This window comes from Exophiala xenobiotica, assembly GCF_000835505.1.
Source record: "Exophiala xenobiotica strain CBS 118157 unplaced genomic scaffold supercont1.1, whole genome shotgun sequence".
NCBI lineage: Eukaryota > Fungi > Ascomycota > Eurotiomycetes > Chaetothyriales > Herpotrichiellaceae > Exophiala > Exophiala xenobiotica.
Genome location: NW_013562494.1, coordinates 3,919,313 through 3,935,991, shown reverse-complemented (window position 1 = coordinate 3,935,991; position 16,679 = coordinate 3,919,313). Strand labels below are relative to the sequence as shown.

The 16,679-nt window shown below is 51.5% G+C and overlaps 6 protein-coding genes across 7 annotated transcripts; 5 read left to right on the top strand and 1 right to left on the bottom strand.

The window, feature by feature from the left end:
• Window positions 1-626: 626 nt before the first annotated feature.
• On the top strand, window positions 627-3,354 carry PV05_01541. 2 transcript variants are annotated; one of them, XM_013466550.1, is made up of 4 exons: window positions 627-1,265; window positions 1,313-1,980; window positions 2,057-2,374; window positions 2,428-3,354. In XM_013466550.1, the coding sequence occupies exons 1-4, from the start codon at window positions 1,019-1,021 to the stop codon at window positions 2,986-2,988; spliced, it is 1,794 nt and encodes a 597-aa protein (XP_013322004.1). In that variant the 5' UTR covers window positions 627-1,018; the 3' UTR covers window positions 2,989-3,354. The 2 variants fall into 2 exon arrangements, with proteins under 2 accessions (XP_013322004.1, XP_013322003.1); XM_013466549.1 differs by having other exon boundaries at window positions 627-1,980.
• Window positions 3,355-3,493: 139 nt separating this feature from the next.
• Window positions 3,494-5,003, top strand: PV05_01540 (uncharacterized protein). Its single transcript, XM_013466548.1, has 5 exons — window positions 3,494-4,068; window positions 4,126-4,207; window positions 4,268-4,333; window positions 4,388-4,509; window positions 4,575-5,003. Exons 1-5 carry the CDS (start codon window positions 3,717-3,719, stop codon window positions 4,808-4,810), a joined length of 858 nt encoding a protein of 285 aa, XP_013322002.1. The 5' UTR covers window positions 3,494-3,716; the 3' UTR covers window positions 4,811-5,003.
• A 179-nt stretch (window positions 5,004-5,182) lies between these two features.
• Window positions 5,183-7,429, top strand: PV05_01539 (uncharacterized protein). The gene is made up of 2 exons (XM_013466547.1): window positions 5,183-5,253; window positions 5,305-7,429. The coding sequence occupies exons 1-2, from the start codon at window positions 5,241-5,243 to the stop codon at window positions 7,320-7,322; spliced, it is 2,031 nt and encodes a 676-aa protein (XP_013322001.1). The 5' UTR covers window positions 5,183-5,240; the 3' UTR covers window positions 7,323-7,429.
• Window positions 6,745-8,704, bottom strand: PV05_01538 (uncharacterized protein). The gene has a single exon (XM_013466546.1). The coding sequence runs from the start codon at window positions 8,615-8,617 to the stop codon at window positions 7,595-7,597; it is 1,023 nt and encodes a 340-aa protein (XP_013322000.1). The 5' UTR covers window positions 8,618-8,704; the 3' UTR covers window positions 6,745-7,594.
• Window positions 8,705-8,933: 229 nt separating this feature from the next.
• PV05_01537 (uncharacterized protein) lies at window positions 8,934-10,752 on the top strand. The gene is made up of 2 exons (XM_013466545.1): window positions 8,934-10,191; window positions 10,286-10,752. The coding sequence occupies exons 1-2, from the start codon at window positions 9,062-9,064 to the stop codon at window positions 10,446-10,448; spliced, it is 1,293 nt and encodes a 430-aa protein (XP_013321999.1). The 5' UTR covers window positions 8,934-9,061; the 3' UTR covers window positions 10,449-10,752.
• Window positions 10,753-12,623: 1,871 nt separating this feature from the next.
• PV05_01536 (uncharacterized protein) lies at window positions 12,624-16,571 on the top strand. The gene is made up of 3 exons (XM_013466544.1): window positions 12,624-13,963; window positions 14,014-15,862; window positions 15,914-16,571. The coding sequence occupies exons 1-3, from the start codon at window positions 13,517-13,519 to the stop codon at window positions 16,066-16,068; spliced, it is 2,451 nt and encodes an 816-aa protein (XP_013321998.1). The 5' UTR covers window positions 12,624-13,516; the 3' UTR covers window positions 16,069-16,571.
• The last annotated feature ends 108 nt before the right edge of the window (window positions 16,572-16,679 follow it).

The window sequence follows — 16,679 nt, the reverse complement described above, 5'->3', positions numbered from 1 at the left end:
CCGCAAGGAGGGTCCGGTCTTTGTCAGCAGGGGCCCGATCGAGGCTTGTCAATAACAATAAACACCCACAGTCAAGGAACGGTCGGCATGATAATGGTGAGGAAATCATTCGATAGTGGATAGTGCTCGTGCCAGCGGATGGCAGGATGCCCTGGGCGCAGTCCTGTGCACAGTACAACAGCGAGACCGTGGTAGATACGTACCTAGGTAAGTCGGTAGGTAGGTAGGTAGGTAGGACCCGGTTGTGTCGGCGTCTATGGCGTTCGTTCCTCTTCGATTGTGGTGCAGAATCGAGTGCTGACATTTTGCTTTGACCCAACTGTGGTAGTAGAGGTCACTAGAGGTAAAAGGCGGAATGGCATGAGGCTGTGAATCCACCTGGCGGGTGCCGTCGTGGAGTTTGGTCCAAATGACGCTTCCAGAGGTGCCGGGCTCCAGCAAACCACTGACTAAATTCCCTTGGCGTGTCCCTCGTTGGCGCCGCCCGCCAATCATGATGGGATCCATCCTCGGCCTTGTCAAAACTCCTCGCATCTTCCATCACGGCGATAACCACATGCATATCCTCGTCGCCTTGTCGCGCATCCGACAAATCCGGCCGCTGACCTATTCGTCCGTCCTTTTGCGCTGCTCTGAGCGCCCCCTCAGACGACGCTTTCCGATGACCGATGACTCGCTCCGGCCAGGGAAGGTGCTTCCCAAGGCTCTCAGCTCGTTAATAATCCTTGCGCTCGTGTTGCGGTCAAAGATTTCTCTCCGTGTCTCTGTCCCCCGTTACCATACTGTTACCCTTTGACCCTCGCGCACAGTCTCGCGTTATTCCTATCTGCCCCCTCTTATAGACAATATCGCAACCCTCGCTGTGACTCGTCTCTCCCCCGGGTCGCATCCAGCCTCCTGAACCGTCGCTCACCTCACAAGACCCTCCGCGCCGCTTAATTCGGTCGAAGGCATTGGACAGGCCCCGGTGGCCTCTGTGACAAGAGATTGGGTGGTACAACCGCTATAAAGCGCCCGGATGGTTGTCACAAGGTGTACGGTCGCAGCTGTGCTGCTTCAACTCGCCGCACAGGCTGTGGCTCACGGCGACGATGAGCATTGTGATGGTAATATGTGTGGTATGATGAAGCCGGAAGCCCACAATGAGGGTGGTGAACCTGATTACTATGCCATGCCGAGCTATGCCGGTCTTGGAATGCATGGAAACATGATGCTGGCACACATCGTCTTCATGGTACTCGCATGGATCTTCACCCTACCTATTGGTGAGTTAGCCAGGCAGTCAGCAAAGGGAGCATACTGACGAGGTGAGGCGTCATGTTCAGCGCCGCACGATCCAGATATGCTCTCCCAGCTCAGTTCCTTTTCCTCGTCCTCAACGGGTTTGGAGTGCTGTTCGGGACAATATACAACATTAATACTCCGGATTTATACGAGAACAATGCCCACCACAAAATCGGCTGGATCGCAACGTGGATTGTTACCGCTCAGGTGATTATGAGCCTGGTCTTCCACTACTCGGGTAGGGGCAAACAATCAGAGGCTTCAACTCCTGAGCGACAAGCCTTTTTGCCCGTTTCCACCGAGAACATGGTACAGCACAACATGGAGCCATATGCGGAGTGTCGTTGGTCCGGGGATAGTGGCCAAGGGACCGAGGCCTCATCCACGCTCAACAGCCGCGATGCTTCTCCTACCAAGCTCAAGCGGCGAAACACCGACGATAGTTTGGGAAAGCCAGAGCCAGAGCAGGAGCCGGACGATGAGGGAGAAGAGCCACTGCCAGCACGACATCAGCCTCAAGTAGCCTGGTTGCGCATCAACGTCATTGACAAATATCTCTCGTCTCGTGTCCCCAATCTGCTCTCAGCTAAGATTCTGCGAGCGATTGAGATCGTCTACCAAGTTATCGACCGAACCATCTTGATCCTCGGATTCATCGCGCTGACCACGGGAGTGGTAACTTATGCTGGCATGTTTGTAAGTCAACCCGGAGCGCAGCCCCTCAGGAGGGGGCGCAGTCGACCCAGCAAGTATCTGGCTGACCATATCACAGCGAGGAAACAACGTCTTCAATGGACTTGCACATTTTATCAAAGGAGGAATATTCTTTTGGTATGGATTGTTAACACTTGGACGTTGGATGGGGTGCTTTGCCGAGTTTGGCTGGGCATGGAACCTCAAGCCGACCCGCAGCGAGGTGGGCCAATGGAAAGCCCGTATCCCATCGGCTGAATTCGTCGAGTCCTTCGTCATCTGGCTCTATGGCAGTACCAACGTCTTCCTTGAACATCTTGCTGCTTGGGGTCATCAATGGACTGCGCAGGATCTCGAACATGTCTCCATTTCCATCATGTTCTTCGGAGGAGGCCTGGTAAGTTTAGAACTACCTGATGCTGCCCGTCAACCTATCTAACCTTTCATCAGTTGGGCATGCTTGTCGAATCGAAACGCGTCCGAAGATGCCTCAATACCGTGGTTGATAACATGCCGGCTCGAACAGAAGTGCCTCCTAGTGAAGCACTCGAACTGCGCAGCCCTCCAAAACAATATGGCACATCTCTCAACCCAATGCCTGCTTTGATCATCCTCCTGTTGGGTCTTATGATGTCTTCTCATCACCAGGACTCGATGACCTCGACCACAGTTCACAAGCAGTGGGGTAACCTCCTCGGTGGCTTCGCTGTCGCCCGCTTGGTCACCTATGTGATCATTTATATCTCTCCACCAAGCTCGGTCTATCCCTCTCGACCACCAACCGAGCTGATCTCCGCCTTCTGCCTGATCTCGGGTGGTCTCGTCTTCATGGCCAGCACCAGAGACATCATCCATTTCATGGAAGGCGCGGATCTGATGGCCATGTTCGTCTTCACTGTCGTGATGGGCTTCACAGCCTTCATCATGTCCTACGAAGTCTTTGTGCTCTGCCTCAAGGGATGGGCGACCCGAAAAGAGCTCAATGCGGCTCGAACCTCAGTTCGATACTGAGCTATTCGTCGATGATTGAATCGTCGCAGGTCCAAAAATTTTGGAGATGAAAAGAATAAGAGGAGGTAATATCAAAATACCCAGGTGTTTATGTTTTTCGCAATCATTCTGCCGGACGGTTGGAGCTAATACTGCATGGTCCGCAAGTGATACCATCATTGACGACATTGACGAATCCGCAATGGGTTATTCATAATGGGGGATTGGATTCTTGAATTTTGAACGATACCCAAGATGCCTGCGCGCGTCCTGCACTCTCTGGCTATTGATACCCCAACCTAGAGGCATTGTTTATAGATCGTACTCATTGTCAGCACTGTTGCTTAGCAAGATTGGACTAATTAAGATGGAATTCTCGTACCAAAACGTACTTCTCTATTTTTGATCCCCTTTTTGAAAAGATTCCTTGACGGATAGGCCGGCAACAAGACAAAAAGGGGCACGCGGCACTTCTCCGCAAATTTGGGGGAATAGGCACTCATGAAATCTTTCTAAGCCGCAGTTCCTTACCAATATATTTGACAGTAACGTGAGGACGAAGGCCTGCTTGCGCGGTATATGACTGGGTGATGGCGCATACGATAGTAAACATTGATCAATAGCATTGTTTCCATCCGCTCGCGAGATCATCCTATAATACTCGCCTCAAAGCCCCTCGAAGTCAGACCCCGAACCCGAGCACGAGATCTCAATCACGACTACACATTTCTCGAGTCCACGATCCAACAATGACGGCGCCTCCGAGAATATCGACAAACAGCCTTCCTCTCCCGACCCGGCTCATCAACCCATCCCGTCTGCGCTCATACCTTTTCCGCCTCCCTCTGTTTACGCGGCTTATTCTCTTGGCCATCGTCGCGTTCTGGCTGCTCGAACTGCAGACCGTCTGGAGTGTAATACAATGGGGGTCCTTAATACCGAAAGAGATTGGGTTAGGGACAATGTACAGACTGAATACGTTCGCTCTGATACACATGGGGTTTTGGCATATGCTGGTAGACACCATCTGTCTTGTGCCTTTGCTGGAGCGCTTTGAGGCCGAATGGGGGACGTTGACCACACTGGCGCTCTTCTTGGGCCGTAAGTGCTGCGTGTGTAGGGATCAGAAGAGATTGAACGCGCTGACAAAGACTATAGCTTTGGGCCAGATACCAGCAGTCTTGTACCTAGTGTTTGACGGCCTCATTCTGAGGGACAACACCCCCGTGCTTGGATCAAGGTACGGGGAGAGGTCGCAGGCTCAGAAATACCAGAAAAGTGGCTGACTGAATGTTGACAGTGTATGGGTATTCCTGCTTCTTGCGTCTGAATCGATCAAGACATACCGCGCGAATCCGCATATAGAGTATGCACTTTCTGAGCAATTGGGATCAAAGAGAGACTTGCTAAAGGATGATAGAATCTCGGGACAGAAGATTCCGACATGGATCACGCCGCTAGCAATCGTGGTTGTCACTTCGGTCCTGATACCGAACACATCCTTCCTTGGACATCTCAGTGGTTGCATTACGGGCTATATGTGTAAGTATCTCCCGACCGGAGAGCTGCGATAGTGGTGTCGTGACAAATGACTGACGGCAGGACAGGGGGGCTGGGCTACATCCGCTTTCTTGCACCACCAGAGAAAATCCTCCGCTGGATTGAAGGCAAACTCAATCTCCTCGGCAGATTGCCTCATTATGTTTCTGTGGACCAGAAGACTTACGGACGTTATGGTGTTCTGCCTTCGAGCTCGACGGCGGGACCGAGTGAGCATATGAGTCCGGTTGGATTGGGCTGGGTGGGAGGAACGGGTGCTGGTGGCCAAAGGCTGGGTCCTTGAACTTGACCTCAAGGGCTTGGAGGTCCTTGGCTATCACCATTTGCTGGATCTATCATGGCATAGCGAGGGGCTGAATACATCTTGTATATTGTGGAAGGTTGGGTTCGCACGGTTTAGCCGGCGCTATGCCTTGGAGTATGTCGACTGTATCACGAATCAGTAATACTATGATTGCCAAAAGCGCAGCAAATCCTTCTTTGTACGAGTAGCACCCACGAGCCCCCAGGCGTGATGTTACAAGAGCCACTGAAGGGCTTGCAAGGGCTTGCATGAAGGGTACCTTGGTCACCTTGGTGTGGCTGCGGCGCGGGTAATCTCCGGCATTGAAGTCAGAAAGTACAGATTCCCTCCTGAATGTAGGTCTGTCCACGACGGGCATATGTCTACGAATGCCTTGCAGTGAAGCTCGATCTGGCCGAGCGAGTCCAAGATGGGTTTGATCCGTAAGAACAAGGTTGCATTTTCAAAGAGGCGAAAAACTGAGTTAGTGACAGGGAACTTCCTCTTCAACATGCGCAAAGACGACCCGCGACTACTTCGAATCCCTCCATACCTTTCTGCCCTTTGTATCCTCGGAGGCATCATCTGGATCCTGCTTCTTCCTTTGGATGAGTACTCGAGAAGGACATATATCTCCGAGAACGCGCTCTTACCCGGTCAAGTACACACATACTTCGGTGGAAGCGAACAAACTGTCTTTCGAGCATACAGACACGAGCTAGCTACCGTTCTGGACCCTCTCACCTCAGGTGCCAATAATAGCCTGACAAAAGACGATTTGCGGAAAGCGGAGGACAACAGAAGTAAAAAAATACAAGAGCTATTCCGCAACGCTGGCCTGAAGACTGCAAAACAACGATACTCCTACACTTCCTCTGGTCGGACGTATGAGGGCGAGAATGTCTATGCCGTGCTGCATGCTCCTCGAGGAGACGGGACAGAAGCAGTCGTAATACTTGCAGCGCTGGAAAACATTGAAGGCGCTGTCAATGTCAACGGAGTGCCGCTCCTCATCTCACTGTCCAGATACTTCAAGCGATGGTCACTCTGGTCCAAGGATATTATCTTCCTAGTTACGCCAGATAGTTCGGCAGGACCACAAGCATGGATCGAAGCATACCACTCTACGCACGACCCCGAGAAGGTGCAAGATCTCTCGTTGAAGTCCGGAGCGCTGCAGGGCGCCGTCTGCATCGACTACCCATTCGAACATCGCTTCGAGACTTTTCACATTGCTTACGATGGAATCAATGGAGCCCTTCCCAATCTTGATCTGTTCAACACTGCTGTGACCATCGCCTCCGGTCAGATGGGCATAGGCACTTCGATTCAATCACAACATACTTACACCAAACCGGATACCCAAAGCGCGTATCAGTCTCGCCTGCAGACACTCGTACGTGGGATGTCGTCTCAGGCTCTGGGTCAGGCAACCGGTCCTCATTCCAGCTTTATGACTTACCACATAGACGCTATCACCTTGACAGCCGTTGGCCAAGGATGGCAAGATGAGATGGCGTTCGGCAGGACGATTGAGAGTATTTGCAGGAGTCTCAACAATCTACTGGAGAAGCTGCATCAGAGCTTCTTCTTTTATTTGTTGATGCAATCAAATCGTTTCGTGAGCATTGGTACTTACCTTCCTAGTGCCATGACCATCGCCGCAGCTTACACCATCATGGCGATTTATCTATGGGTCTTGAGTGGCTATCAAGTCATTCAGAAGTCAACGCCAGCCGCGAATGGAGAGATCGAAACCACGGAAAAGTCGAACAGTTCGCTTAACAAGCCAACAACCTCACAGGAGGGGCAGTCGAAGATTTCGATCGAATTCAAACCAAAAGACAGACAACTTGTTCTTCCAATAACTTTGGCAGCTACGATATATCTAGCGTCATTGGTCCCGCTATACCTTCTCACACATCTCAGTGTGAGAGCTATGCCGTCGACGTTCCTCCTACTGACACTGCTACTTCTCGCTCTGCCTGTCATTCTGGCATCAGCACTCGCGGATATGCCTAACAACACAACTTTGCCTCCATTTTCCGCCCCGACGAAAGAACAATACGTCCTGATCAAGTCCCTGAGTTTACTAGTGTTAGGCCTGTTCCTCACAGTCTTGGCTACATTAAATTTCAGTCTCAGCATGTTCCTCGGCGTCCTTTGTATGCCACTTGCATTTGTCGATAGGAGTCGGCCTGGCGTTGTCGCGATGCTGCAATATTTGCTACTGGTAATTGTGAGTCCAATGGGTCTTGCGGCCTCTTTAGTCGGGTACGGGTTCCTCTCTACAGGCAAGGATGATTTGCTGGTCGACTGGCTGCAGAGGCTTGCCTTTGGTTGGAATATCTGGGGAAGTTGGGGCGTGCCTGTTGGTGTCCTGTGCATCTGGCTGCCCGCGTGGTTGGTAGGCGCCACGCTTGTAGCTAGTTCTTGGTTTGCAACTGAGGATGTGGCGGAGCGTGTGTCGACTGCAGAACAGACATCGACGGCGAAAAAAAGCAGATCGTGAGCGGCATTGATCACGCTGGGTGACTGGGCCCATAGCACTAATAATAGGAGATGATATGACTGATCATATTACTGGCGGTTCGCTTGCGGTGCAACAGTACTATCGGGGCATGTCGTGTCGTCACCACTTCAGCGTCGAGATGCCTCCCAGGTGCTACTCTTTCGCTCTTTTCCATCTTGCGTCCTCATGAAGCCGTGAGCCAGAAATTCTGGTTGACCTTGATAGCGAAGCAGTGTACATGCTCTCGCGGCATCCAACCAGAAGATAGACAATCATAGTTTAGTCTGCCCCTTCTGCTTCTTGAGCTCCCTGTTCTTTTCCATCATCCGGAGCAGAGCATATATAGTCTGCATCCGTGGCATTTCAAACCCCTTTTCTCGCGCCAGCCTGATGGGATTGCCGAGAATGACTTCCAACTCCATTGGCTTGCCGCTCTCCCAATCAATCAGCATGCTTGGCTTACTCCCGCTTTTGTTCCTTTGAGTCGAACGAAGGATCGCTTCTGAGGAGGCAAACGACGGCGGGAACGGCTTACCCACAACCTTGGGTGCTGTGGAGAGGACTTCGTCCATTACACCTTTCAGGTGGGTGTAGAGCTCGGAGTCGCTTGCCATCTCTTCGTTGGTGCTACCACCTGATAATACAGCAGAAGGGTTCATCGAGGCGTTGATGGCGATCTTGTGCCACCGGACGAGTTGCAGTTTTTCGTGGGTGTCAGTGATAGCGTCTTTGATTCCACCCTTGATGAGGAGATTGACGAAAGTTTGGTTCTGCGCGGTGGCTCTGTCCTTCACATTTGGCGACGGAGATGGCTCCGAGAAGTATGGACCCACGTTGATCCGAGTCCAACGATTATGTTTGACGTGGCCATCTGATACTTGTGCACAGGAGGCGATTGTGACGGCACTCAGTATAGTAGATTGCGGAAATCTCTTTACGTAAGGCTGTTCAACTCCCAGACCATTCTGGATAAGTACAATAGCTGTGTTCGGCGTGATGACCGGTTCGACAAGTCTGGAGTCGTCAGAGATGTTGGGGAGTGCTTTCGTACAGACCGCGACATAGTCCCATTTGACTTTGCTTTCATGGGCGGCTTGAATTGAGTTGAATGTTCGGGTTGGTCTCCAGTTATAGTCGCCATACTGAGGAGAAGTGATCTTGAAACCGTTGTTTGCTACAGCAGAATAGTTGGACCGACATATGACGGATACATTCGTGTCCGGACTGAGGGCGACTCTGGAGGCGTAGAATGCTCCGATAGCCCCAGCCCCAAGGAATAGAATTTCAAGTGGCATGCCGGTAGAAGGGCCAGAGTGTACTGATTGTAGAAGCCTTGCCGTTGAACGTTCTGAGCGCAAGCAACGAAACGAGGTGGTTCTGAAAAGCATTGGAGAGAGAAGATATGGGCAGGGACATTTACTCACTGCAGCCGAGGCTGATGTCAACCGGCTTTACGTTTATCCCAGATCGTACCAGACTGGATTTAGCTAGACTGTTCAGCCTCACCAGCCACAAACACAGCCACATGTTGATCGAGAGGGGGGTTAATGATGGGGTCGTCCAGCCACGGCCAGCTTCCACCACGCATGACCATGCACGCCATGTCAGCATCAGGCAGACGCATAGTCCCAGGACGACCAGCTGAAGATCAAACGAGCGTGTCTCACTGAGCCTCACTGTTCATCACATGAAATGGATCCACGCTGAATAACTCTTAGTGTTCAGCCGTTTGAGTTGGCATGCTTTTCTCCCTAACTTCTATCTTCGTCTTGTTCCAGTTCATTGCATTGATATTGACCCAATTTGTTCCCGAACTACAACTTGATCATATCGACTTCAACATGGGAGGCGGCCACGGTATACGGTCTGTTATCTACTATGTCAACTGGGCTCCATATGGTCGCAATCATAATCCACAAGACCTCCCTGTCGAAAACCTCACCCACGTCCTGTATGCCTTTGCCAACGTGAAACCTGAAACTGGAGAAGTTCATCTCACTGATCCCTGGTCGGACACCGACAAACACTACGATGGCGACAGCTGGAATGACGTCGGCACCAATGTCTACGGTTGTGTCAAGCAATTGTTCCTTCAGAAGAAGAGAAACCGCAATCTGAAGGTCCTGTTGAGTATCGGCGGCTGGACTTATTCTTCCAACTTTGCTCAACCCGCAAGCACGGAGAATGGTAGGAAGACCTTTGCCCGGAGCGCTGTTCAATTACTAGAAGACCTTGGCTTTGATGGGCTTGACGTGGACTGGGAGTATCCGCAGGACCACGCGCAGGCTGAAGATTTTGTCAAACTTTTACATGAGACCAGGAAAGCTCTCGATGCAGCAGCTGCGAAGCGGCATCATACGCGGTTTTATTTGACTGTGGCATGTCCCGCCGGACCCGCAAACTTCGAGAGATTGAAGATCCCGCAGATGGATCAGCTGCTCGACTTTTGGAACCTGATGGCATACGACTATGCAGGATCGTGGGATCGGCGGGCGGCCCATCAAGCCAACCTGTTCCCGTCGGTGTCTCAACCCCAGCTCACACCATTCAGCACAATTGCAGCAATTGAACACTATACGAGTCACGGTGTGCATCCATCGAAGATTGTCCTAGGGATGCCATTGTATGGTCGGGCATTCACGTCGACTAATGGACCCGGCCACTCGTTTAGTGGGGTGGGAGAGGGAAGCTGGGAGCACGGAGTCTGGGACTACAAAGCTCTTCCCAAGTCTGACAGCCATGAATACCATGATCACGAGATCGGTGCGAGTTGGAGTTACAGTCCAGCTTCCAAGACGATGATCAGTTACGACACGCCTGCGCTGGTGGCGCAAAAAGCCGCCTTTGTTCGAGACTATGGACTGGGAGGGTAAGTCGCACGATGTACCTTTGATACGGCTACGGGAGCATTCAAGGGCTTCTGTGTTCCTTGATACAAATTTTCACTGCTAACGACATCGCAGTGGAATGTGGTGGGAATCCAGTGCAGATAAACCGGTGGGAGCCGGAAGCTTGGTTGAGACTTTTCTGTTGCACAGTGGAGGACGAAGTCGAATGGAGGAGCGACCAAATTGTTTGGAATACCCTGATAGCAGGTACGACAATCTGCGAAAGAAGTTTGAATAGGTTGGCAAAGGGCCGATGCGCTTGGCTCAAATCGCGTTGCGGAACGGCTGCATTGCTTCAGTTGGAGTGTTCGAACATACTAACTCCAACTTCCAGTCTTCAATGGTGTTGCAGGATACACGTTTTTTAGTGACAGGAAGCGTACCCTGCTGTATACCATGACTGGAACCCTCGGTGGGAAAAAGCACAGGGCTCTGATGATGACGCTGGCTCCCTGGATCCAGAAAGGATGAGTGCGACATGGCGGATCATCATCTGTGCTGGTCTGCCAGAACGCTATTCACCCAAGTAGCGAACAACTACCATCGGAAGTGAAAGTGGAATACGGAGTACCACACATGTGAATGAATATTGATCCTGCATGTGCTCAGTTTACTTGGACTTATCCTTGGGTACTCCGTAGCGCCCTCCGCATTTGCTGTGGCAGTCACCTACAGTAGGAAGTGCTCCGTAGCTGGCCCCTATTTCCCACTGCTTGCCGCTGTCACAACTTGCTTTTCATCCACTGCTCGTGTGCCACACACGTTGTGTGTCCTCCATCCGACATTAGTTCATGCAATCCACGTTTCTCTTAAAGGTCGTTGAATTTATTTCCAACGAATCGTTATGCACAGACCTCCCAAAGGACTTTCTGTCAGCCCGACTATTGTTGCGGCTGATCCGAAGATCACCGAGTTAAGCAGCCGGCCACAAAATTCCATCTCGCTTGCAGTCGTGTTGACTCACGAGATCATCACAAATCTCGCTTTTCCCCGTATGATCTACGACACTATTATTGCTTCTATTGTCCGTGGGCGCCGTGTATGGAAAAGCAAAGCACTCCCCAAAGACGCCTCTGACTTCATATCCACTTTGTCCATGATGGACTCGTCATCTTTCAGCTTACCTGTGACATGCCAACCACGTGCTTGAGCGGATGACGAGCAGCCACAGACGAGCCTAGGTCTTCGAGCACTAAGACTGACGCACGATCTCCGCTCAGGAAGGAGCAGACAAGGAAACAACCGGCCTCCAAGGCTGCCCAAGTGGCCAAGTCACTCGGTCCTGGATTTTCTACAGGCAGATACCACCGAGAAATTGGGCAAAGGTCGGCAGGGAGGACGTTGACGTTACAGCCTGGCCCGAGGGTTTGAGGCTGCAGAGATCTGAAACTCAGGGTAGACACAGCTCGGGACCCTGGCAGCCCTCAACGCCAACCCCAGCAAATGGTTGTGAAACCTGACACAGCAGCAATGCTCCATGCGTTACCCAATGGGCATGACGAGCGCCCGTTGTGCAACGCCAGCATCCTACTTTTGCCCGTCCGAAGTGGCTTGCATCCAAGACGAACATTACGAGTACATTGGCCCAAAACTGCTTCTCAAGAACCAGGGTAAACAAGGCTATGGGATGATCAATTGACTATTAACGTTGGCATCGAGCGTATCTTACCGGCCCGAGACTGATCTTCGTTTGAAGCGAAGAGGTCCGAGCTCACGAGCAACGAGCTGGCGGCTTATGTTGTGGTTGGATCGTGCCTGAATGGAGGGCTTGCCATGAGGAGCTCCTTGCATGTCACCAAGTCCTGGCATACGAGGAGCATTCCCTGAGGCATGCAAATAGATTAGAAGCCGGCCAAACTGGAATGTGCAAATTTAGCAGGAATTGAATTAGGGCGGCCATCATGGTCAGATAGGCTACGTCAAGGGTAAAAACCGAGACAGAAACAAAGACAAAGGGATATCGGGACAGATCGAACAAAGTGTCTTGAAGCCGAGGAATGTCCCCCGACGGAAAGATGCATAGGAGATGCGCAGAGAAAGATTGAGGTTACCACATGATGCCACGTTACCAATACAACCCCGTGAGAGTAGAGGTTAGAGAGGCCCAGGGAGATGCCCGTCCATTTCGGTTTCTCTCGTTGTCAAGCAATACTGACGACCTACGGTATGCATGGTTTGGTAAGGTAGTCTCCGTATATGTGTAGGGATATCTATGATGATATGATGATAACACGCTTGGTTAGCCTCCTATTGCACTTCTTTTGGGAACTGCTCCTCCTCCGTAAGGACGATGATATGTAAATTACCCCTGACCCGAGGCAGACCAAATTCCTCCACACACACACACCCTACGGCCAACTGACAGCTCCTCAATGCAATCCCTCTTGCTCCTCCTCCTCCTCCACCACCAACACCACCATCGCATCCACCCGTCTCTGCCTCCTCCCTATCCACCCTTCAATTGTCCCATTCTCTGGGTTCCACTCCAACACGCTCGACGCCTCTTTTCTTCTCCACGCGAGCGACATGATGGCCAATTAAGCCTCCCTTGCGGCCTGGACGGGTTTGAGCATCGCAGCCCTGGCCCTGCATATCCAGGTTCAACTTCGCTCACCCAAACGCTTTGATCCCCCTCCATCGCTCCCTATCGCGGCCATCTATATTCTCATTCGTTCATTATCGTGCCTGGTTCCTGACTTCTGATTCTACACCATCCTGCTCAGCATCCTTCCTCGCTCTACCGTTCGCCCTCGACGACTCTCTTGTCTCCTTCCTCCTCCTCCAACCGCCGTCGACCCTGCGCTTCCCGTTCTTCCTCTGCAATTGTCGCGCCGGCGCCGGAACGAGCTCTCGACTCCCGAAAACAAACGCCTGCCCTGCCAGTCACACCGCACTCTACGACCAAGACTTTGCCCACGACACTCTCTCCTTCTTCAGGCACAACCCCACCAGTTCCCTGAGAAAACAAGACCCGTGTCTTACCGCGATCGCAATCAGATTCATCTGTAATATCCTGCGGGTGGAACCTCTGCTGTGTTTGATCGACTTCAGTCCCGGGAGAGGGAGAAAAGTAACTATACTGCTACCGCGCTGGTCGCATTGGGCCAGGACAACCCTGTTCAGATCAACACCGATAATCTTGCAAGATATTACCTTGACACCTGGCTTTCAATTCAGCCTGCTTAACAAATTCGGAAGGGAAGTATTGTGCGTCGCTGCGGCCCATTCTGAAACACAACCAACATCACAAACCCCCGAGGCTTACATTGTTTGCTCTGCTTCCTCTCCTCTGCAACATATGAGTAGATGAGCTCCTCACTGCGTTCAGACGTCCCCCGACGTGTAAGCAGCGCAAAGGAACGCACAAAATCGCATCGCAGCTCAGGCTCACACCGGAGCAAAACAGGCGACATGTCGGTCGCAACCATGCTCCAACCCGCCTCACGAGGCTCGACCTCGACCAATTCATCCTTTGAGCCTGTCAGCCGCCAGAACACTTACTCCAGCCATGACGGTGCCCGCTCGCTGCGCCAAAGCAAGCGCGTTAGCATGACCGCGCTGTATGCTAGCATGAGCGCAAAAGATAAGGACTTGGAGATTAGTGATGATTTGGCTAGGGCACAACGTACCCTGAGGGACCTCAAGGCGAAGATCTCCACCCAGTCAAAGAAGAACTTCGTTCTTGAGAAGGACGTTCGGTACCTCGACTCCAGGATTGCGCTACTGATCCAAAACCGTATGGCCTTGGAAGAGGTATGACTTGATTACGCGCCGAATAGACATGCAGACTGACAATTTCCCAGCAAAATGAAGTTGCAAGCCATCTCGACGACGCCGACGACCTACAAGAGGGCACATTTCCCAATGACGAAAAGACGCAACGCTACGGCAACCTCTTCTTCATGTTACAATCAGAACCCAAGCACATTGCTCACTTGTGCCGCCTGGTGACCATGGCCGAGATCGACTCCCTCTTGCAGACAGTCATGTTCACAATTTACGGAAACCAATATGAGAGTCGAGAAGAACATCTCCTCTTGACCATGTTTCAATCCGTTTTGACACATCAGTTCGAAACTACACCGGAGTACTCGTCCCTCCTGCGCCAGAATACACCAGTATCCAGGATGATGACCACCTATACTCGACGTGGGCCCGGTCAGAGTTTCTTGAAAGAGGTGCTTGCCGACAAGATCAATTCCTTGACCGAGTTGAGCGATGTCGACCTCGAAATCAACCCTCTGAAGGTCTACGAAGCTATGGTGAAGCAGATCGAGGAAGATAATAATGGCGTTCTTCCAGATGATCTGCCCAGGTCGGTGACGGCCGAGTTTGCAGCCGAGAATGCTCAGGTGCAAGCTATTATTGCGCCACGACTGAAGATGCTGACCGAGATTGCGGAAGGATTTTTGTCGGCCATCATCGACTGTTTGGAAGACACTCCGTATGGTATTCGATGGATCTGCAAACAAATTCGAAATCTTTCACGACGCAAATATCCGGATGCTCAGGACCAGGCGATTTGCACTCTCATCGGAGGATTCTTCTTTCTCCGCTTCATCAATCCTGCCATTGTCACTCCCAAATCCTATATGCTGATCGAAAGGGTGCCTGACGAGAAACCCAAGCGCACGCTGACCTACATTGCCAAAATGCTTCAGAACCTGGCCAACAAACCAACGTACGCTAAAGAGCCGTACATGGCCAAGCTGCAGCCGTTCATCCAAGGGAACAAAGATCGGTGCAACAAGTTCATGCTCGACCTGTGTGAAGTTCAAGACTTTTATGAGAGTTTGGAAATGGACAACTATGTTGCGCTGTCCAAGCGTGACCTCGAACTCAACATTACTTTGAACGAGGTCTACGCTACACACGCCCTGCTCGAGAAGCACAACACAGAGTTGGCCAAAGACCCATCATCCCACCTGGGTGTTTTGCTCCAAGACTTGGGTCCAGCTCCCGCACAAGTCCCTCGAAAAGAAAATCGAGCCATCGCACTTCCTTTGTACAGCCGGTGGGAGACATCGTTCGAGGACTTTACGCATGCCCTGGATATCACGCAAGAAGAGATCTTTTTCATGGAAGCCAAAAGCACATTTGTACAGATCATGCGAAGTATTCCCCAAGCCACTGCGGTCATGCGACGACCTCTGCGTCTTGACCGTGTCGCCGAGGCCGCAGGGACACTGAAGAACGATGCAGTCATGGTGCGTAAGGGCATCAGATGCATGGAGCTCCTGACGCAGCTGGCGGAGATGGGCGTCATCGACCGTGCAGATGACTATGCCATACTCCGTGATGAAGTCGATCAAGAACTCGCTCATCTTGGGTCGCTGAAAGAGAAGGTCCTCGAGGAAACAGCCAAGCTGGAGGATGTTTTCAAGACCATTCGTGACCACAATTCTTACCTGCTGTCGCAACTGGACACATACAAGAACTACCTTCACAATGTCCGAAGTCAATCCGAGGGCATCAGAAGGGGCAAGGCAGAGAAGGTCCGAGAGCTTGGACCGTACAAGTTTACTCATACCCAGCTGGAAAAGGACGGTGTTATTACAAGAAGCAACGTTCCGGAGAACCGTCGAGGCAATATCTTCTTCATGTTCCGCAGTCCTCTAGCAGGCACTTTTGTTATTAGCCTGCACTACAAAGGTGAGGTTTCACAACGCGGAGGAGTTACATTGTTTACTGACTCGAGGGTAGGGCGAGCACGGGGTCTGCTGGAGCTGGATTTGAAATTGGACGACTTGCTCGAAATGCAAAAGGATGGACAAGACGATCTGGACCTCGAATACGTCCAGTTTGACGTGTCCAAAGTCTTGGCTCTTCTCAACAAGCGATTTGCGAGAAAGAAGTAAAAGCCAAGTTAGCGACGAGAGATTTCCAGTCCAAGAGTACACGTTTCGATTCCCACAGCACGACCAGCAGGCACAGCTGAGATTTCCACGACGACCACGATGCGAAGACGAGACAAAAGCATTTCGGCCTTGACGAAGTTGCCTGGACTCACCTGGAAGACGGTTGCCTCTTCTCCACCACTGTTTTAATACCACCCTTTTTTCCCCTTTGGTTTATTGTACCATCTCAGCGACCATGCAGCAGAGACCAGCGACTTGGAAGCGCAATTGCTTTGACAGAGAAAGAGCAGGATGCCGTGGATGGAGTTAATCTGATGGACATTGAAGCCTGGAGTGGGCCTTTTGAACGAGCAATTGAACTTGAAGATGAATTGGCATGGCATGTCATGGCATGGAAAGGATACCACTGTATTATATGTTTTGGCGCGTTTTTATATATTGGTTGATGGGATTCGCACCATTTATTCTGTAATATCACGAGCCCAAGGTGATTTTTCTCCCAACATGAGTCGGACTTAGACCTGTCACGCCTGTTCGACCGTTGCCACTGGTGGAAGAATCACCAGGCTACACGTGCTCTCCGGGAGTAACTAGAGGGACGATGAAGGCAT